Source organism: Trichomycterus rosablanca, chromosome 24 (assembly GCF_030014385.1).
Source record: "Trichomycterus rosablanca isolate fTriRos1 chromosome 24, fTriRos1.hap1, whole genome shotgun sequence".
NCBI lineage: Eukaryota > Metazoa > Chordata > Actinopteri > Siluriformes > Trichomycteridae > Trichomycterus > Trichomycterus rosablanca.
The window spans coordinates 721,316-744,236 of record NC_086011.1 but is presented as its reverse complement, the minus strand read 5'-3'; the positions used below and the strand labels follow the sequence as shown (position 1 = coordinate 744,236).

General features: G+C 43.7%; 1 protein-coding gene and 1 long non-coding RNA gene across 2 annotated transcripts; both read left to right on the top strand.

Moving 5' to 3' along the window:
- The first annotated feature begins 17,694 nt into the window (after window positions 1-17,694).
- LOC134302039 (uncharacterized) lies at window positions 17,695-18,667 on the top strand. The gene is made up of 2 exons (XR_010007506.1): window positions 17,695-17,739; window positions 18,237-18,667. It is a non-coding gene; the product is annotated as an uncharacterized LOC134302039 (long non-coding RNA).
- A 254-nt stretch (window positions 18,668-18,921) lies between these two features.
- Window positions 18,922-21,032, top strand: smug1 (single-strand-selective monofunctional uracil-DNA glycosylase 1; the record flags this gene model as incomplete). Its single annotated transcript, XM_062987169.1, has 2 exons — window positions 18,922-19,191; window positions 19,667-21,032. Coding segments are annotated over 2 exons (798 nt in total), but the record flags the coding sequence as incomplete, so codon positions are not given.
- Window positions 21,033-22,921: the final 1,889 nt, after the last annotated feature.

Here is a 22,921-nt window from a genome sequence, read left to right as displayed (position 1 = left end):
GCTGTCATCTTTTGATGACATCAAAACATCAAAAACTTCTGAATAATCAGAAGACGTTTACATTTTCAGCATTTAGCAGACGCTTTTATCCAAAGTGTGTACACAGTCTAAGCGATTGTGGGTTAAGGGCCTTGCTCAAGGGCCCAACAGTGACAACTTGGCAGTGGTGGGGCTCGAACCAGTGACCATCTGATTATTAGTCCAGTACCTTTAGAGTGAAGTTTGGGATCTGTTATAGCTGGAAATAAGATGTCCAATCCCAACAAGCTCACAGTGAAGCGTCCACATACTTTTGGCCAGTCGCGAAAATGGAGGAACGTACCGTGAAAAGCTAGCAGCAGTAGATCAGCTCTCGGCGTTCCAGCACTCGCGGTTCTGTTAGCTGCTAGCGAACAGGCTAACGACGGGATGTAAATTAAAATGCGCCGTAAATGTCGCAGTGTAATGAGCACCGCGAGAGCCAATAATACATCATCAACCACCTCCTGCTGGAGAGAGAGGAACATGTGGAGGAACTTCTCCTGCTCATGACCAGTCCAGGCACATTTTCTGAACTTCAGGTCCTGTATTTGCGGTCTGTATGGAGTTTGGCACGTTCTCTCTGGGAACTGGGTGTTCTGAATCGCTACTAGGTCTGAATGAGCGAGGGGGCATTGTGCACTGGTTTCCCGGTGGCATTGGACCCACTGCGACCTTGACCAGAATGAAGTAGCCAGTCAACTCACCATGAATTATTGTGGGATGAATAGAAGAGTCCAAACTGACGGCAGGCCAGTCTAGCACCTGTACTCCCTACTTTCAAAACCATGCTGTTGTAATACGTGCGGAAGGTGGCTTGGCATCGTCTTCCTGAAGCTAAAAGTGTCGTCTCTGAATAGTAGATTGCAGGCAGGCCAGTCTAGCACCTGCAATCTCTTCCCGAATCCATGCTCTTGTATTACATGCAGAGGGTGGCTTGGCATTGTTTTATGAAACAAATAGGGACGTCCCTGAATAGAAGACGAGTCTAGACCGCAGGCAGGCCAGTCTAGCACCTGTACTCTCTTTCTTTGAAACCATGCTGTCAAAACACGTGCAGAAGGTGGCTCGTCATTGTCTTGCTCAAACTAAAAAGGACGTCTATGAATAAAACAAGGTCTGGACTGCAGGCAGGACAGTCTAGCACCCTCTATTTCTTCTCAAAACCATGCTGTTTTAATAGGTGCGGAAGGTGGCTTGGCGTTGTTATGCTAAAGTTAAAAGTGTCGTCTCTGAATAGGAGACAGGTCTGGACTGCAGGCATGACCGTAACACCTGCACTCTTTACATTTAAAACCATGCTGTTGTAATTTGTGCAGCAGGTGGCTCGTCATCGTCTGTCCAACCTTCTCTCATACGTCTTCCACTGATTCTTTAAACACAGGAGTGACCACAGTCTGGACGCTTCTGCTCTTTGTTCTCTGAGACAAATCACTGTGTCTGAAGGTCTTCTCAGCTCCTCTCCTGCTCCTCTCCTGAGCGCCGGGCTGGTCGTATTTCTCAGCTGATGGATCCTTTGTTTGTAGATTATTGATCCACGTAGGCAGAAGCTTCTCATCGTCTCGGCATCTTCACCATCAGCGGTCAGTCAGCGTTCCTCTTCTCCTTCGTATCGATTCAGGGTTCCGTTCTTTCCTGAAAAGGATCTTCAGGTCGTCGTGGTGTTCATCTGTCAGCGTTATCAGCAGGTCGAAGGTTATTGATGGTTCCTTCACCAGCCTTGAGTCCTGGATCTTCTTCCTCTGGTCCTGGAAATCCATCTTCTCCATTTTCTTTACCGACTGGCTTGTTGACCAGCGTGGAGGTTCCTCATCAGTATGTCAAGATGTTCTCCTCGATTCCTGAGCCGATTCCATGTTTGTTCCATCAGCGCTGATGTTTTCTTTTCTCTCTCTCCCCGCCTCTCTCGAACCCTGCCAGCACATCTGGCCGTTCCTCGGCGCTCAGCTCTCGTCCGTGTTGAAAGATCTTGAGCGTCGTCCAAAAGTTTGCAGTCTGAGCAGATTCTTTTCCGTCTGCTGCTCATCGGTTTGTGGTGTTCCAGGTTTGTCGGTCAGCGCTCGAACCGAATCTCCTCCAGATTCTTCACATATTTCTGCTCCAGAGTTCGTCCGTCAACACCGAAGCTTCTTCTGTCTAGCCAGCGTCCGTTTATTTGAGGTCTTTTGTCTATTTCTTCTTCCATCTTTGTTTATTTTTGTCTCTTGGCGTAACAACTCGAGCTTTAAGTGCAGAGTTCTATTTCTTACAGACGTTGTTTTGGTTCTTCTTCATCCTCCTGGACGCTCTCTGGAATTCATTGTTTAGTTCTTCAAGCATTTTCTCCCGTTTATACCCAGTTTAGTCGTAGCCGGTTCCTCTTCCTCTACTGGAGACCCCGATGGTGTACGAGGAGGGTATATTCTCCTGACACGCCCTCTCTCTGACGCATGAGCGCTCCACCGACCCCTTCTTATTCGCCCGTACTTTGGTGGATCGGTGCGTGAGGTCGGTCTCGCGCAGGGAGAGTCATGCGCTGATCTCCACGTTCCTCCACTTCTGTACAGGCGCCTCGGGCTACTAACCTGGGTCCTTACACGGTGTTGAAGACCACGCCCTCTTTTTAGTCCCGTTTTTTCCCACCCAGCAGACTAGTGGCCGATTTTGTCTGCTGCAGGCAGAGATTCAAACTCGGAGAGTCCAGAACCCCAGAGCTGGTGTGCTAGTGGAACTTCCAGCAAGGTTCTTGGTTTTATCTCCTTGTTGCTTTACGATCTTTCTCCCCCCTCAAGTTTTTCCTCTGATTTATTTCTGACGTCCTGTTTCAGCTCCATGTGGAGTTTCTCCATCAGTTCCTGTCCAGCTTTTAAAATTGGTTCCTGATGTTTTTTTTAACGTGGTCTTGATGCACTGCAGGCCACATTTCTGTCAGTCTGACTGTTTGCTTAAGAATAAGAGAATGCGCAGGGGGAGAGTCATGCTGGAACGGGAAGGGGCCTTCCCTAAACTACTGCTGCAAAGTTGGAAGCATGTTCTTTATTTTGTGGATAAAAGTATTGGGACGCCCCTTCTAATGACTGAACTCATGTTTCAGCCTCAGCAGTTGCTAACAGGTGTAATAAATCAGTTATATAAAGGAAATCTTATGCTTCAATCTTTGCAGCAACAGTTTAGGGAAGGTCCTTTTCCTGTTCCAGTGTGAGAGAGCTCTATAAAGAAACTCCAGTGTCCTGCACAAGAGCCCTGACCTCAGCCCAACTCAGCAGCTCAGGGATGAACCGGAACACCAACTGCTGTCTGGACTGCAGACAGGCCAGTCTAGCACCTGCACTTTCTACTTTTAAAACCATCACAACACGTGTCTTGCTGAAACTAAAATGGATGCTGTCATCTTTTGACTGGGCACAAATTCCTATAGACACAATTAAAAACTTCTTAACAGTCAGAGGAGTGGAGTATGTCGTAACACATGCAGAAAGTGGCCATACAAATACTCCCATGTTCGGACTGAACAGGCGCAAATCCCCACAGTCTTGTGAGAAGCTTCTCAGAGGAGCGGCTGCTGTTCTAGTTGAAGCTCACACGGAGGTCGCTCTGTTTTAATAGCGTTTGTTTTTGAAACTGGATGACCAAACTCACACTCAGGCGTCTGAATACTTTTGGTCTCATAGTGTAGCTCGGCACAAAAGTTAAAATAAATCCAGTGTGAATGTGGGGTCAGTTTTAGCTTCTAGAAGGTGTGTGTGTGTGTGATGGTATGGAAAATATGGTGCACCTACACCGGGGACCGCGGTCCCGCCTCCTCCTAGCCGACGCCCCTCGCGGGGGAGCGAATTTCATTTCGTCCGGGGTCGTAAAGTCAGCGCCGGGGCTCTTCTGCCGTAAAACCCGCCGCGGTGTCGTTTCACGCCCCTTTTTCTCTGAGCTTATTTAAATTTCTAGTCTGCGCTCGTGCCAGAGGAATTATGGGATCGAAGGGTGGAGGGGAGCGGCCGAAAATATGGGTCCTCCACCGCTGCAGTGAACCGAGGTGTTACTAACACGCGTACGCTCGGCGTCCCAAAAATAATCGAGCGCTGTGAGCTGTGAAACGAGCAGGAAATAAAACGCAGCGTCCGCTTATTTTCATTACGGTAAACTACAAAGAGCAAGTCGTAGCCTAGTGGTTAGGGTACTGGACTAGTAATCAGAAGGTCGCTGGTTCAAGCCCCACCACTGTCATGTTGGGCCCTTGAGCAAGGCCCTTAACCCCCAATTGCTTGGACTGTACACTGTAACTGTACTGTAAGCCGCTTTGGATAAAGGCGTCCGCTAAATGCTGAAAATGTAAATGTACAAAATTCAACACCAAAAGTATGTGGACGTCACTTATAACTGAGTTCGTCTTCTAGCCACGACCATTCCTAACAAACAGGCTTTTTTAAAATCAGATACAGGAAATAAATATGCTTCTAAATTTGGCAGCAGTTTGGGGAAGGTCCTTTCCTGTTCCAGCGTGAGTGCACCCACATAAATAAAGCGAGGTCGGCTCCATAAAGACCTCAGTGACCTTCAGATTCTCTGAATTTATCAATCTAAAGTCACCATCTAGGTGAATCCCGGTGAATATGGGTGAACAGTACAGTGTCATGTGCCTGGGTGGCATCTTGGTGCAGCTGGTAGAGTGGGTTGCACATCCACGTGGGTCCCGACCACCCGGGTTTGATCCCCACCTTCCCTCGGTCACCAACTGTGTGGAATTTCGTTCTTTCCTGTGTCTCTGTGTTGGCCTTTTTTGTGTATCCAGTTTCATCTCAAACTGGAACAGCCTGAAAACGTGGACGCATTTCAGGGAGGCACTGGACCCACCTCAATCCTGACCAGGATGAAGTAGCTGCTGAAGATCTATGGGCTGATATTTTGCTGATTTAGGACGTTGTTTCTCGTCTGAAGCGAAATGCATGAAGATGTGAAGCAGTTTGTAGGGAAAATGAACTTTTTTACTCGTGGCTTCATCCTGGTCAGGAACGCAGTGTGTCCATTCTACTCTGAAACACTAGATTCAAGCTAGAAATGCGCTCTGGTGCATAGACTCCACAAAGAAGAACCCAAATGGAAACCTACAGTGAACAGACTTGTCGTCGGGACCCTGGTGCTCGACTGGCCTCCGACCCCGACCTCCGCCCCGTCTAACACCTTCGGGATGAAGCGGAATGCCTGACCTCGACCTCACTGATGCAGAATGGACGTAAATCTTTGCAGTCGTCTTCCGAATTCTAGTGGAAGTCCTCTCAGAAGCGGTGAAGGCTGCCGCAGTTTCGGCACACGGGCGCCAGAGTCCAGTGGTGCAGGGTGTAGTATTCTGGTGTGGAGGGGGGTAATTAATATTTTTATTTTATATTTGGGGGGGGGGGGGGGCTGTCTTTGTTGCTGCAGGTTTGCTCTTTCCACACACACACACACACACTCACACACACACACACACTCACTCTGCGGTGCTGCTGTCCTGGATTTTATGGCTCTTTTTCTGCCTCCTATCTGCTCGGCGACCGTAATTCACCTCTAACAGAGACACCGACCAATCAGGAGCTGGCTATAAATCCTGCTGTCCGGGCCCGGCCAATCAGGAGACGGCGTTAAATCACTGCTGTCAGGTGGCAACCAATAGCGCTGCGCTGGCTACAAATCTGTCACAAGCTCCAGAGAGAGTTACAGATACTGCATTACTGCCGGGGGAGGGGTGAGGGGCGAGGGGTGAGAGGAAGGTAGTGGGGGGTAGGAACACGGAATGAAAGAACCGAGGGGTGAAAGATTTCGGAAAAAGGAGCCAGAGGTACAAAAAGGGGAGAAAAAGATGAAAGAAACGCAGCGCTTTGAAAAGTATTCACACCCTAAATGATCTGCATCGTTCGTTTAATCATTTTAATACCTGGATCGTCCTGGTTTGGGGGGGGGTCTTGTACCCCATCCCTCGCCCCCTTCTTCCCGACCCGAAAACAATGGGCGCAGGGCAGGAACACGCCCTCTAGTGGGTGCCAATCCACCACAAAGCAACACAAACACGTTCATTTATTCACATATAGAGACGATCGGGAGCAACCAAGCCACCTTCTGCATGGTTCTTTTTTTGGAGGGAAGGTGACCAGGAAGAACATGCCAAACTCCTCAGAGATAGTTGGTAAGGACCCATGTTGTTGTACAGTACCCACTCTTTTTGCTTTCGCCTCCAAGAGTAAATGGAATTCACCACAATTATAAGCAACCACAGGTTCTGATGTTTCAAAAGTATGTGCACCCCTTGTCATTTCGGGGCTTTGATCTCATGCAAGTGTGACGTCCAGAGTCCAGAGCTTCATCCAAGCTTCCCACCCAACTGCAGAACAGGGGCCGGAATCGCCCCCTCATAAAATCATGTTCTGGTCAACTGAGAATGATTCAAACAAACAATATATATATGACCAGAAGTATGTGGACACCTGAGCATGAGCTGTTTAGAGACGTCTTGTTCCAAAAGCATTAAAATGGAGGTGCCTCACCTCCCTCTTTTGTAGCTATAACAGGCTCAACTCTTGTGGGAGGGCTTTCCACAGGATTTTGGTGTGTGTGTTTGTGTATGTATACAAAGTACGGCCAAAAGTATGTGGACGCCTGACTCTGAAAGCTTGTCACCAGCCCATTCTAGTTTCTCTCTCCCACTACGGAGCCCTCGTGAGGTACTGATGTTAGAAGAGAACGCCTGGCCCTCATTAGATGTTCCAATTCATCCCGAAGGCGCTGATCGGAGTGGAGGTCGGGGCTTGTGCAGACCGCTGGAGTTCCGACTTCACCAAAGCAGTTGGAATCAATGCCAACAGGCGTGGCTGGAACACCTAAGTCACATGATCATGATGAAAATGAGTTCACTGTACACTGTATGGTCAAAAGTATTCGGACGCCAGACTGTGAGCTTGTTGGACGTCCTGTTGTAGAAATGAAAAGGTGTTAAAACAGAGCGACTCTCGGTATGATCGGCTGGAAGAACAGCCGCTCTTCTGAGAAGCTTCTCACTAGACTTTAAAGTGTGTGTATGGGAATTTGTGCGAGCTTTTCTTCACGTCTTTATAGAGCTCGCTCATGCTGGAACAGAACAGGAAAATAAACTCTGAAGCACGTTATTTCTTTTATACGATGGATTTATTACATCTGTTAGTAACTGTATTGGCTGAACCACATGAATTCAATAGTTGAAGGAGCAGAAGGAGCGTCCAAATACTTTTGTCCATCGAGTGTAGCTGAAGAGAATAAGAGCAGAGAGGCGAGTTTATAAACATGAGAAATAAAAAAGAGAAATAAAAGAAAGAAAAGAAAGAAAATAAAGAGACGGAACAGAAGCAGGAACGTTAACGATGGAGAGAAATAAACCAGTGGAACATTACAGCTGCTGATTTGTGTTTCCTCCATTAATCCAGATGTGTTAATGAGAGCAAATAAAAGCACCTGATGAAACACACTGATTCGCTACTAAAGCTGATGTGAGTTACACAGCTGGACTGGATTCACAGCCGCAATTAACGTGGAGCAGAAGAAGCTCGCCGTAGATCTTCAGCTTATCTCCGCTTCACTGTCAGCTTCACCTCCGGCGTTATCTGCTTCATTCATTCATCCGGCTCGATCCTGCCGTGACGTGGTGATTACAGCTGTATTTCCCATCAGCCCCTCTGCTTTTATCGCTCCTCCTCTGCTCTTTAATGGCTTACTGGCCTCATCACCGGACCACAAGACCCCCGGGGTTCCACCGCATCACCGTCCGACGGCTTGAAGAAACATCTGGGTTTGGTTTGAGAACCTGCCAGCTGTGAAGTACGGTGGAGGAGACGTTAACATAGCTGTTTTTCAAGTTTGAGTCTAAAGTTTGTATGATGTTCAGGCCTTTTAGTTAAAATACCCCCACAATGCCATTCCAAATTCTTCTGCAACAGTTTGGGGAATACCCGTCTCTGTTTCTAATTTCTATCATACGTTAAAAATAGGGACGATTTTGTGAGTTTGAGCTGCCTGGAGGAACTTGTGCTGCTCAGAAGCCCAGACCACATCCCCATCACCATCCCATGGTTCGAATTACACGGGAGACTTTCCTAATTAATACTTGGACCCCCCCAAAAAAGGTAAAAACAACAGTTTGGGACAGGGCGGGGGTTTAGTTTGCTAATATTTAAAGTTGACCCCACAGATGTCACTGTATGATTCACTCTCTGCCCTATCTAACACTTTAGGATGAATTTGAATGCCCACACAATGCCCAAGCTCAGCCTCACTCACTAATGGCTAAACAGAAGCGAGTTCCAGCAGCCCTGTTCCTAAATGTAGTGGATCTTCCCAGATTTTTGGAGGTCAGCAGGTCCGGATCGAAGCTTCAGGTCCTGCTGGGTCTCCTCACCAGATCATCTTACGTTCCACTTCACCCTGCTCTCCTCCCCGCCGGGTAAAATATGGTCGAATCTGTAGCCAGAGCGGAACGGTGCTGGATTTGTTCTCCCGCCGCCGCCGCCCGCCGGCTCTGTTTTTCCATGTGCCGCGTGTTTCTCTTTCAGCTCCGATTGTTTCCTCTATTTCTGATCTGGGAATAGAGACGGCGTGGAAACACAGCGCGTTACACAAAGACGCCGTGAAATAACACACGCTGCCTTCAGACGGTGCCACCGGGGGGCGTGTTTGCAGCCAGAACGCCTGCTTAGCATTGAAATGATGGTTATTATGGGATGGAACGTCGGCGTTTGCTTGATAAACTGCTGATATTTTTTGCTGCCGCGGTTTATTTTGGCATTTTTGGAAAAGCAATGAATCAGGATCCCTGTGGTTCTGGAACCTGATATTTAGAGCGTGTGTGTGTGTGTGTCCGTGTGTGTCCGACTGTCCGAGTGTGTGTGTGTGTGTGTGTGTGTGTGTGTGTGTGTGTGTGTGTGTGTGTGTGTGTGTGTGTGTGTGTCCGTGTGTGTCCGACTGTCTGAGTGTGTGGGGGTGGGTGTGTGTACCATTTGTAAAATGTTTTATTGCTGTTTATTGCTTTTGCATCTTTACTGGCTCGTCATTCCACAGACTTCAGAGCAGCTGTGTGTAACAGACGGCCGTAAACACAAGCCTGAGGTGTGTGTGTGTGTGTGTGTGTGTGTGTGTGTGTGTGTGTGTGTGTGTGTGTGTGTGTGTGTGTGTGTGTGTGTGTGTGTGTGTGTGTGTGTGTGTGTGTGTGTGTGTGTGTGTGTGTGTGTGTGTGTGTGTGTGTGTGTGTGTGTGTGTGTGTGTGTGTGTGTGTGTGTGTGTGTGTGTGTGTGTGTGTGTGTGTGTGTGTGTGTGTTCTGTATCCTGATGACTCTGCAGTAACCGTTTGCTTCTCAACACATAATTAGAAATTTTATCTGGATCACGACGTTCCTGCATCTAAATAAAATTGGACGTGATTGTTTTATTTTTTGCTGTTTTTTAATGTTTATGTTTGTGACAAAGAATGGAAAGGAATTAATCTGAATAATAAAATGTTTTAATGTTTTAAGAACTTTTAGAAGTTCCTTAGTTGATGAAACAAGAAGTTCGGTGCTGATCACGGCGTCTCGGGCCTCGTTTCCACCCAGCAAACACACACGGCGGTTATTAGGACTGTCACCGACATTTTACCTGAGAGCTTTGCAGGTGAGTTGTTTGGGGCCCTCTGGTGGCCCTTAATGGGCCAGTAAACACATTTAACAACTTCATTGTAGTAGCAGGTCACCACTGTATTCCAGACTAGATCTTTCACCATCTGCCGTACATTATATTCTAAAAAGATTCAGATCAACCAGAGTTGAAGTTGGACAGAGTAAGAAACCACAGTTAAAAGCCTTCAGGTGGCATCGCATGAGGAACTGTTATGCTCCTGTTAGAAATATAACCACATGTGCTTGTGGGTACTTCAGAAAAACATAATCACTTAACATAGTCTGCTGCTGCATCAAGAAATGCAACCTGAAACTTTAGTACACAAAATTAAGCTGTAGAAAGAGTTCTATGGGCCTGAGAGCACCTCAAATTGACCAGAAATGAGTGGGCACGTTTGCTGTGGTCAGATGAGTCCACGGTTCAGTTTATTTTGGGGGAAAATGCATGGCGAGTTCTCTGTGCCAAAGATTAAAAGGACCATCCAGACTGTTATCAGTAAAAGGTGCAAAAGCCAACATGTGTCATGGTATGGGGGTGCATCAGTGCCCACAGCATGGGTGATTTGCATGTGTGTGAAAGGACCACTGATGTGGAGGCGTGTTTGGCTTTCTAGAGACTGTCAACTGCTGCCAAGGTTTCTGGAATTTCACTATCACATTTTTAAAATCATAGTGGTGATAAATAGGTTGGGGAATTCCACTCTCGGTGTTCTGCTGTCTTTACAATTTGACTCTCATTCATTAAATCTGTTTTATCCTGGTCAGGGTCACGGTGGGTTGCATGCCTTGCGTCCAGTGTTTCTCTACCAGGTGCTGATGAATCACAGGACTTCGCTCACAATTTACTCGACCAATCCACCTTTCGTATATTTTATACTGGGTACAAGATCATCCAAAACTGCTCAGAGTTCTCTAGGACCCCTGTTAAGCACCCACTCTTCCGTCTGTGACACCACGGTGATGAAACGGTTGTTGGCTCTGTCGAGGACGCTGATCCGCTTGGTTGTTTATCTGAAGCTGCAGTTCCACTGATGACCACCAGACGGAGCGCTTGATTCACCAAAACCTCACTGACGCTCCTGCGGTCACCAACTGGTGCTGATGAGGAACCAAAGGATCAACAAACTAAACTCTCCAGACCATTCTCCACCTGAAAGAGTCCTGGAACAGTCCTGGAACAGTCCTAGTCCTAATCCTCCGCCTGAATAAATCCTAATGATGTCAGATCTAACAGAAAATAAAGCAGAAATCGTTTCAGAATCACTGACACTTAATAAAACATTATTTATAAATCTCTACAAATAATCATTTAGATAAGTAGATAAATCTCTTCTGTGCACTGAACTGACCTGGTACTGACATGGTGGTGTGTGTTGTTCTGATATAATATACTGATATAATATACTGCATTTCGTTGGCTTTGTACTTGCTTACTCTGCACAATGACAATAGGGTTGAATCTAATCTAATAAGTGCAGCAGGTGCAGCAGTGTTGTTGGGATTTTTAAACACCTCAATGTCAATAATTTATTTCTATATTTGCTAACCATTTTTATATTCGAGTATATTTTTACTTAAATACTCCTAAAGCCAAAAGCTTTTCACTGCCAGTTGTACCGTGTACGATTAATTTGTAAGAGATAAACTTTGATCTGATCAAGAAAGAAAAGGAGTTTAAACCACAAATATAAAGCCAGCGTCCGTCCTGTGATCAGACACTGTCCAGTGAGGAAAACTCTAGAGGAAAACGAACACACATCATGTCTCTTAATAACCACCTACAACCAGCACTAACAGAGTACTGGTTCCTAATAAGGATGATTTAAAATCCCAACAACACTGCTGCACCTGCTGCACTCACACCACAACACACATCAACATGTCATCACCATGCTAGTGTCACTGTAGTGCTGAGAACGATCCAGCACCCAAGCATCATCAGGTCAGTTCGGTCCTGTAATGGTTCCTGTGATTGATAAATAAGGTACAGAGTGACAGATGTACTGCAGTTAGTAATTGTACACCTGGTGCGCACTGTTGTTTTTTTCTATTATTTTCATACAGCAGGACATTTTGTTCATGCTTCACAGCTCCTGGGATCAGGGTTTAGTTCTCCCTTCTGATAACTGTTGAGTTTGGCATGTTCTTCCACTGTCCATGTGGGTATTTCGTAGGTATGTGGACTGGAACTGTGATTGCGGTAACAGGTGTGAGTGGGTGTGCGGCACAGGGGCACAAAGTGATTTCCATTCTGACACTGGGTTAGTGTCTGTGAGGAGTTAAACATGTTCTCCAGATGTCTGTGTGGGTTTCCTGCAGGTTGTCTGAGTGAGTGAGCGATTATAATGATAATCAATATTTATTAGTTATTGTTTTTATTTATTTGTGTGTTTTGATGACGTTTAATTTATTATAACAAGTTATACTAATTACAATTAAACGTATTGTATCTATAATAATCAGAACTTTAGTTTATCGTGCTTACAGCTGAAATCTTTCTTTTGTTTGTTTGTTTGTGTAGTTTTTAATGATGATAAAATGATTTTTAGTAAAAAAAAAAAAGATCCTGAACGTTTGAATTAGCTTACCTGCAATTTTAGTAAAATATGTTTCAGTATTTTGCCAACAGGGGGCGATGTGGGACTCTAATGGATCACTGGGTCTCTCTATAGGTCCCTAAAAATAAAAATCTTATAACCAGTTGCTTTTAAATACACAGAAACGTGAAACAATTAACAATAAAAATATAAAACAATCAATATTAAAAATATAAAACAATTAACATCACAAACCTAAACCAGGATAGTGAAAGCCTCGTGGACAGAGCCTTGAATTTTCAATCAAAAGGTTGTAAATTCAAATCCTGACTCTGCCATGAAGCCACTGTTGGGCCCTTTGAGCAAGGCCCTTAACCCTCTAGGCTCCAGGGTTGCTGTACAATAACTGACCCTGCACACTGAACGAGCTGGGATACGCAAATTCAGCATTTCATTATAATGTGTGTTTCTGTATATATGACAAATAAAGGCGCTCCACTTTACTAAAACAATTAACATAATAAATCTAAAACATTAAATAATAAAAACCCTGTGGATTTAAAATTATTTTATTTATTTTATTTTATTCACGATTTAAAAACCCTGATATTTCACCAATAAATATTAATGAAGCTTTTAATATAAGATGAATTTTATTAGAAGTTTATAAATCAGTATTAGCTGAACTGAAAATAATTGGATTCACTGCTGATCTTAACGTCTATTCAGAGGAAATAAAACATCAAATCTTTTTCCAATTGTACTCGTGGATTAGAAAAAGGACAGGCTCTGGACCCACCCCAACACTGACCAGAATGTATCAGGTAATAAAGATGAATAAATAAATGAAGGTGAATGTTTGATGTATGAGGTCTGTATCTGTATGTGGTGGTTTGTCTGGTTTAGTAGAAAGTTCTTGTTAACTGTCCATCAGCTGCTTCAAGAACCTTAAATTCACCAGAACGTACAGGTCAGTGGAGATACGGTGGATGGAGATACGGTGGATGGAGATACGGTGAATAAAAATGCAGTGACTAAAGAGATGTTGGATGGAAAGATGAAATATGGAGATACGGTGGCTGGAGATACAGTGGGTGAAGAGATGATGGATGGACAGATGAAATATGGAGATATGATGGATATGAGGTACAATGATTAAGGATGTGTGGACAAGAAAACGCTGGATAAAAATACGTCAGATGGAGATATGGTGGATAAAGATATGATGGATGGAGATGGTGGATGTAGATGATGGCGATATGATGAGTGGAGATATGGTGGATGGAGAAGATGGATAGATGGTTGACGAAGATATAATGGATTAAGAGATTGTGGATGAAGATAGAGTGGATGGAGATGATGGAGATATGGTGGATGAAGATGATGCATAGATGGTTTATATAGATGGTGGATGGAGATATGATGGATGTTTGGTGGATGGAGATACAGTGGATGAAGAGATGGTGGATAGAGATATAATGAGTGGAGATGATCATTATAGATATGGTAAATGTAGATGGTGGATGTAGATGAAGGAAATGTGATGGAGATTTGATGGATGTAGATCGTGGATGGACTGAAATATGGTGGATGGAATTTAAGCATCAGGGATAAACTCCTGGACCAGGTACCAACATCTGCGATCGAATTCCTGCTGTAAATAAAGAGCAAAAACAGCCGTGACCTCTCAACAGACCTTCTGTGGGGTGAAAGGTCAGATGTAGGCTCACTTGACCTTTTCCTCCATCATGTCAGCACCAGATGTGACGACTCTTTCACTGAGGTGAAGGACGAGTGTTTAACTCCTCAGATCTTCACGTGTTCCTCAGGGTTCGGTCCTGGGAGCTCGACCATTCCTGCGTCTGAACGGCTGAAACACAAACCTGAAGTTCATCACTGGTTTTCTGAAGATCTAATGAGTCAAAAATATACTGACACCAGTTTAGAAGATTCGTTTGGTGGTGCGTGGAGACATTACATTACATTTAATATATATTACGGCTGTAGCAGGTCACTTCTCTGTGCCCATATAACGCTTAACTTCAGAAGAATGTTTGGAGAAGAAAACAACACTGTACCTGCTGTAACCTGTGATGGTGGTAGCATTGTGGCGCACAGCAGGAAGTGGACTGTAGATCACCTCACAGATCTAGATCTCAACCCTGTGCCAGGCCTAAATGGAGCTTCTGGAAAGTTCTGACCTCAGCCCAACACATGTTGGGATGAAGGTGAATACATCAAAGCAGTGTGAAATATTTGTTGTGCTGTCCAAATATTTTTGACCTGGTAAAATAGCAAAGGTTACAAATATTTGGTGACAAAAGAACATCAGAAGAACCTTAAAAGAATGTCAGAAGAATGCCAGAAGAACGTCTGAAGAACATCTGAAGAACCTCAGAAGAACATCTGAAGAACCTCAGAAGAACATCTGAAGAACATCTGAAGAACATCTGAAGAATATCTGAAGAACATTTGAAGAACATCTGAAGAATGTTAGAAGAACGTCAGAGGAACCTTAGAAGAACCTTAGAAGAACATCTGAAGAACCAAGAAGAACGTCTGCAGTCTTGAGGCCGCCATATAAAGCCCGTCCCTCACAGGTGTTCAAAACTTTTGACCCAGGTGGTATCGTGTATGGATATATCGCCCCGCCGCCGCGCCCGTTTCCCTTCACCGCATATTTTTTGTTTTGCATCTGCGTCGGCTCCCGTTCGTTTGTGCGCCACCGTGTCATCGCTCAATGCCAGCGCCGAGCCGCCACCTCTGACCTCAGGAGGGTTCAGACGGAGGTCAGGCGCGGTGCGGAGTGTGTGTGTGCCATCTTTAGCTGCTGTTGGCATGGCAACAGAAGCAGACGGCCCGAAGAGACGATGCGGTGAATGTAGAACTGCAGCACACACACACACACACAATACATGATCAAAAGTATTGAGACGCCCCTCCTAATTATTAATCATTCATGTGTTTCAGCATCAGCAGGTGCTAACAGCTGTAATAAATCAATCATATAAAGGAAATGATACGCTTCTGACTTTGCAGCAACAGTTTAGGGAAGGTCCTTCCCTGTTCCAGCATGAGCAAGCTCTATATAAACATGAAGAATCTCCAGTGTCCTGCACACAGAGCCCTGACCTCAGCCCCACTAAACAGCTCTGGGATGAACCGGAACATCAACTGATCAATCAGCACCCAGCCATACAACTGCTCTCATCTGTTCCTTGATCAAGCACAAATTCCAACAGACACACTTCAAAGTCTTGTGAGAAGCTGAACTGATCACACAAAGGGTCACTCTATTTTAATACTGATTGTTTTTGAAACTGGACGTCTGACAAGCTCATGGTCAGGCGTCCAAATACTTTTGATCGTACAGTGTTTGTCCAGTGGAATAAACGTGACCTCTAAATATTGTCCTCGTTTGGTCCACAGTTGTTTTCAGTACGACCACAATAGTCTCGTTCACAACCACAAAGAAACCGTGCTGGCCGAACCCCAGACGTCCTTCTGACCGTTCCTCTGACCGTCCCTCTGACCGTCCTTCTGACCGTCTTTGTGCTCTGAGTGAGGTCAGGAAAAGTTTGGGGTTTTGTCTCGGGGTAAAAAGACGGAGTCAATGCTACGCCAAGGGTCGACGTTTCCTGGAGAGAAAAATGGAGCGGAGCTTCACATGTGAGAGCAGCGTGGAGGTCAGACAGAGGACAGGAGGAGGATGGGGGTCTGAAGCACTGTTTTGATTTCATTAGACCCTTGACAATAACTCACCCCGGCCCGGCGTGGCCTTCTGCTACTGAGCCGCTTCTCCCTCGGGGAGGCCATCAGAGAGGTGAAGCAGCTACCTACGTTCTATAGGTAACGCTTAAGTGCTGCAGTCGTCGTCTCTCCACAGAATCACGCTTTGTTCAATAAACCTCCATCCTTCACCTGCAGAAGCACTTTCATTCAGTATGAAGAGGTTCTCGTCCCAGAGTGGATGGATGTCAGTGGGGTGCTGGAGGACCACAGGAGGTGGAGATGTGGATCCACACTCTGCACCCCAGACGTTCCTATAAAGCTTAGAAAATGTTTAAATATAATTTAGGAGAACATGGAGGGAGCTTGTGGGGTTTATTAAACCCCTGGTGATTGGCTTTAGCAGATTATATGAGATCATTATTATTTAAGAATTTAGGAACATTAAGTTTTTGCACCACAGGGTGCACCTGTCTGTTATACAACAAAATAAATTATAATAATGACACTCATTCTACCAGCTACACCACTCTGCCTCACTATAGTAATTATTATTATTATTACTTATTTTTTATTCTTATTATTTATTAATTATCATAATTATTTATTTTTTTATATTATTATTATTTGGATTATTGTTATTACTGTGTTATTGATAGTATGTTTGACATTATCTATAATAGTAATTATCATTATTATTTGTATTATTATTATTACTAATATTATTAATTTTGTATTATTATTTATAATATTTATTATTATTATTTATAATAATAATAATAATAATAATTTTATTGTTTGTGTAATTATTATTTATTAATTATCATTAATTATTTATAACTTTTATATCATTATTTTTAAGATTATTGTTATTACTGTATTATTTATATTATTATTGCTATTTATAAAAGTATTATATTGTTATTAGTGTTATTGTTTTTATTATTATTATTTATTTATTATTCTTAATTATTTTATTGTTACTATAATAAAAGCCCGTCTGACTACCATGGGGTCTAGAGCTTTTAGCCGTTCGGCTCCCCGTCTCTGGAACTCCCTCCCACCAGACATTCGTAATATTGACTCTCTAGACATTTTTAAATCACGCCTCAAAACTTACTTGTTTAGGACAGCATACAGTCTTTAGCTTGTTCTCTTGACTATATATATTTTTAAAATTCTTTCCCTGTTTTATTGCTGTTTTATGCTGTTTGTATGTTTATTCTTTTATGTACGGTGACCTTGAGAGTCCTGAAAGGCGCCTATAAATAAAATTTATTATTATTATTATTATTATTATTAATTATTTTATTGTTACTATAACTATAATTGTTGTTGTAATTATTAATATTTTATTATTTTGTTGTTATTGATATTATAATAGTTTTCCTTCTTGTTATTGTTATTACTGTTATTATTGTTGTTATTGCTATGTTATTATTATTGCTGTTGTTATTAGAATTCTTATTGTTAATTATTATGTAGTTATTATTGTTATTATTGTATTGTTGTTAATATTGTTATTATTATGTAGTTAACACTGTAATTATTAATATTATTTTATTATTATATTATTGTTATTATTATGTAGTTAACACTGTAATTATTATTGTTATTATGTTGGTTTTATTATTGTTATTATTATTATGAGTTTAATTTAATTAACTTGATTTATTTTATAACGTTTTTAAGCTTTTTGTATAACATTTTCTCTCCTGTAGTTCTCGCGTTCTCTGTAGAAACTACATTTCCCATGATGCACTGGGAGCACGGATCTCTTTGTTGCCGGAAAGCTATCGGAATATGCTAAAGCTAAATGAGCCGGCGAGGTAAAAACAAGGTTTCTTATATTAATGCTAAATAAAATATACAGAAATTATTATTGATTTAACCTGCAAGAGTTTGAAGTTTATATTTAATTTAATTTTTTTTGGTTGTGCTCTAAATAAACGAGTTTAAACAGGAAACGTGAATCAGATCGTTGAGAAAGTAACAGCAGGAATGAACAAGTGAAATGAATTATATATATTTACATGGTTCTATATTAATTTCTTTATATGTTTACATTTGTAGAACTTATATTTGATATAAGTGCACTACAGAAGGTTAGATCGGTTCTTTTCGAGATTCTGGACTTTTTAGATGTCAGGATTATTCATGTAAAGTTAAACTAATTTTATTGTTTCATGTGGCGTTTTTTTTCATCTTGTAAATATTAAAAATAAACGCCAGAATTGTGCTACAAAATCTAATACAACAGATAAAAGAATTTCACAAGGTCATTTATTTATTCATTTTTGTTTTGCCACTACTTAATGTGATTCAGGGTCGCGGTGGGCACAGTTCAGTGGGTGAAAGGCAGGAAACACCTTGGACAGGTCACCAGTCCATCAGGGCAATTCAGTATCTCCAATTCCTGACTGCATGTCTTTGTACGGAAGGAAACCGGAGCATCAGGACGAAAACCCACACAGACACAGGAAGAACATGCAAACTCCACACAGAAAGAACCAGACTCACTTCACCTGGGAATCGAACCCAGGACCCGAGCCACCGTGCCGCCCAGATGTTACTTTAATTAAATTTGGTTTCCTTGGTGGCTTGTTATTAAACTCCTGTTTCTCCATAATGATGTTAAATGTACTTAAAAAGCTAATGTTTAATTCAGGTGCTTAAACATTTTTGTAAATATTAATATTTATAATAAATATAAAGTGGAGTGCTCTAAATACCAGAATAAATGTTTTTCAGCCCAAATCTGACTACAAATTTACTCTGATTTCATTTATTAATCAATATCACAATCAGATACACAGTCAGGGTTAAAATATCATAAACACGTGGTGACATAACTCATAATTATTAATTCAGGTATAGATCTAACAGTCACGGTCACATCTTAAATATATTGTAATCGGTTGATATTACAGTAATTGTAACGTGTACATCACAGTAAACAATCGTTTCATTCATTATTAACTATATTCAGTTATTATGATTAAATCTCGAGCAGGCTGGATGGTGGAAGCTCCGCTCAGGAGAACCCGGATGGATTTTTCCCAGAATGCTCCAGTGTGGCGGTGGGTTTTCTCCAGGCCGAGCTGGAACTCAACGCCCGGCTCAGAACCCTCAGCTTCAGGGATCCGGTGAAATACGTGTACAACCCGCTGGAGTACGCCTGGGTCACGCACCAGCTCTACGCTCAGAAATACTGCCAGGCCGGACTGCGCGTCCTGTTCCTGGGGATGAACCCGGGCCCGTTCGGCATGGCACAGACCGGGGTAAGAACCGATAATACTGATATGGAAGTGGATCGGGATCAGATTTAGCTTTTTATTTAAACAACCATTTCACTTCACACTGCTTTAATAATATAAACTCTACAAAACCTGACATTTGAGTACAGAAATCACAAGTTTGAACAGGACTATGGGGAGTCTCTGGCACCTACTATCTGGCCAAGCTGCCAACACAAAGCACAGTCTGTTTCCCTGCCTGGTAAAAAGAAGCGGTCCTTGGTGTTACCTGTGTTGAATAAGGCGTGTGTTAGCCTCATGTGTTAATGATTAATTCTGAAATATCTACAAACAGACGATGAGATGCACTGGTGAGAGTTCAAGCTCTCGAGTTCAAATCTCAGAGGTGCTATCAACCTGTCCAGGTGTCTAACAGGCACAACTGGCCTAATAATAATTGTTAATGTTTATTTAAAAGCACGTAAGAATAAATACAACCCTTTTTTTTTTGTAATCTGAGGTTCCGTTCGGCGAGGTGAAGATGACCCGTGATTGGCTGAAAATCTCCGGAGAGGTGGGACGTCCACCCGTCGAGCATCCCAAACGACCAATCAAGGGCTTCCTCTGCACTCAGAGTGAAGTGAGCGGCGCTCGGTTCTGGAGCTTCTTTAAGCAGATCTGCGGTGAACCCCAGAACTTCTTCCGTCACTGTTTCGTGCACAACTTGTGCCCGCTGATGTTCATGACCGAGACGGGCAGAAACGTGACGCCCGCTGAGATGCTGGCCGAGCATCGGGAAGCCGTGCTGAGCCACTGCGACGCCGCGCTCTGCCAGGTCGTTCGTGCCCTCGGGGTCTCCATGGTGATCGGAGTGGGCAGAGTGGCGGAGCAGCGAGCCCGGCGCGCCCTCTCCGAAGCCGGTTTGGAGGTGAGGGTGGAGGGGATCATGCACCCCTCACCCAGGAACCCGCTGGCTAATAAGGGCTGGGCTGACCTGGCCAGAGCCAAACTGGAGCAGATCGGGGTGCTGAGTCTGCTCACCGAGTGACTGGAACATATATACAGCTGTATATATAACGTATAACGTACAGAATGTGTAGACTGTTGCCTCACAGCTTCAGCTTCCGGGTTTCTTACCTCCTGCTATTCTCTGTGAGGAGTCTGCCATGTTTTCATTTGTATGCAGACGAGTCCTGTCATACACTAACACTCCTTTCAATGCTGTCAAGTGGGCGCCTCATCAGGTGCCCAAAATAACGTAACTTGGGGACTTAGCGGGGTTCAGTCGCTCCTTCTCTGTTCTGGCCGTCTCATACACTCGCTCAGTGGTGATCATCTTCCTCTGTGAGATTCTTCCAGCAGTTTTCAGGCCTCACAGCTGTACGTGTGAGACCAGTCGTAGCTTGGTGATGGTGCTAACTGTGACTGACTTATTTTCAATATATTTATTAATGGACATCTGTAACATCTGGACTACAAACCTGCTCATAAGCTCAGACAGACTAAACAATAAAACGAGGCATCGAGGGCAGCCGTAGCCTAGCGGTTAAGATACTGGACTAGTAGTCGAAAGATCACTGGTTTAAGGCCCACCGCTGCCAGGTTGCCACTGTTGGGCCCTTAAGCAAGGCCCTTAACCCTCAATTGCTTAGACTGTATACAGTCACAGTACTGTACGTCACTCTGTCATAAACACATGCAGCCGCGCTCTCAGTCCTGCAGAGCTGCTGGAGGTTTTAATAGAAAGTTGTTAATGTTCAGGATTCAGATCTGATTACACGCACAGCGTTTCTGTTTCTGTTTCTGTTTCTGTTTGTGTATTTTAATGTTTTTTAGTCCTGGAATGGTTTTTATTTTGGTTTTATTTGTGTAACGTCTGGACTTGTAAGTGTTGTGGATTGTGTATATGGTGTGTATATATATACAGTGTATCACAAAAGTGAGTACACCCCTCACATTTCTGCAAATATTTCATTATATCTTTTCATGGGACAACACTATAGACATGAAACTTGGATATAACTTAGAGTAGTCAGTGTACAGCTTGTATAGCAGTGTAGATTTACTGTCTTCTGAAAATAACTCAACACACAGCCATTAATGTCTAAATAGCTGGCAACATAAGTGAGTACACCCCACAGTGAACATGTCCAAATTGTGCCCAAATGTGTCGTTGTCCCTCCCTGGTGTCATGTGTCAAGGTCCCAGGTGTAAATGGGGAGCAGGGCTGTTAAATTTGGTGTTTTGGGTACAATTCTCTCATACTGGCCACTGGATATTCAACATGGCACCTCATGGCAAAGAACTCTCTGAGGATGTGAGAAATAGAATTGTTGCTCTCCACAAAGATGGCCTGGGCTATAAGAAGATTGCTAACACCCTGAAACTGAGCTACAGCATGGTGGCCAAGGTCATACAGCGGTTTTCCAGGACAGGTTCCACTCGGAACAGGCTTCGCCAGGGTCGACCAAAGAAGTTGAGTCCACGTGTTCGGTGTCATATCCAGAGGTTGGCTTTAAAAAATAGACACATGAGTGCTGCCAGCATTGCTGCAGAGGTTGAAGACGTGGGAGGTCAGCCTGTCAGTGCTCAGACCATACGCCGCACACTGCATCAACTCGGTCTGCATGGTCGTCATCCCAGAAGGAAGCTGACGCACAAGAAAGCCCGCAAACAGTTTGCTGAAGACAAGCAGTCCAAGAACATGGATTACTGGAATGCCCTGTGGTCTGACGAGACCAAGATAAACTTGTTTGGCTCAGATGGTGTCCAGCATGTGTGGCGGCGCCCTGGTGAGAAGTACCAAGACAACTGTATCTTGCCTACAGTCAAGCATGGTGGTGGTAGCATCGTGGTCTTGGGCTGCATGAGTGTTGCTGGCACTGGGGAGCTGCAGTTCATTGAGGGAAACATGAATTCCAACATGTACTGTGACATTCTGAAACAGAGCATGATCCCCTCCCTTCGAAAACTGGGCCTCATGGCAGTTTTCCAACAGGATAACGACCCCAAACACAACCTCCAAGATGACAACTGCCTTGCTGAGGAAGCTGAAGGTAAAGGTGATGGACTAAACCCAATTGAGCACCTGTGGCGCATCCTCAAGTGGAAGGTGGAGGAGTTCAAGGTGTCTAACATCCACCAGCTCCGTGATGTCATCATGGAGGAGTGGAAGAGGATTCCAGTAGCAACCTGTGCAGCTCTGGTGAATTCCATGCCCAGGAGGGTTAAGGCAGTGCTGGATAATAATGGTGGTCACACAAAATATTGACACTTTGGGCACAATTTGGACATGTTCACTGTGGGGTGTACTCACTTATGTTGCAGCTATTTAGACATTAATGGCTGTGTGTTGAGTTATTTTCAGAAGACAGTAAATCTACACTGCTATACAAGTTGTACACTGACTACTCTAAGTTATATCCAAGTTTCATGTCTATAGTGTTGTCCCACGAAAAGATATAATGAAATATTTGCAGAAATGTGAGGGGTGTACTCACTGTATATGGTGTATATATGGTGAGTGGAATCTTCTACACGTTTGTCTTCTGTTCATCATGATGCTTCAGAATTTCTTAGTTTCACATTATGATACTGAAAGAAAACAATATAACCCCCCCCCAAAATATTGATTTTGATATGTTTTAACAGTGGGTTTATTGTGTTGTTTAATTCTAAAAGGACCGGATCATTTTGATCACACGACAGGGTTGAAGTGTCTCCCAAGCAGCAGGGGGCATCACAGGACGTGGTGAGTCCCCAACCCACAGCAGTC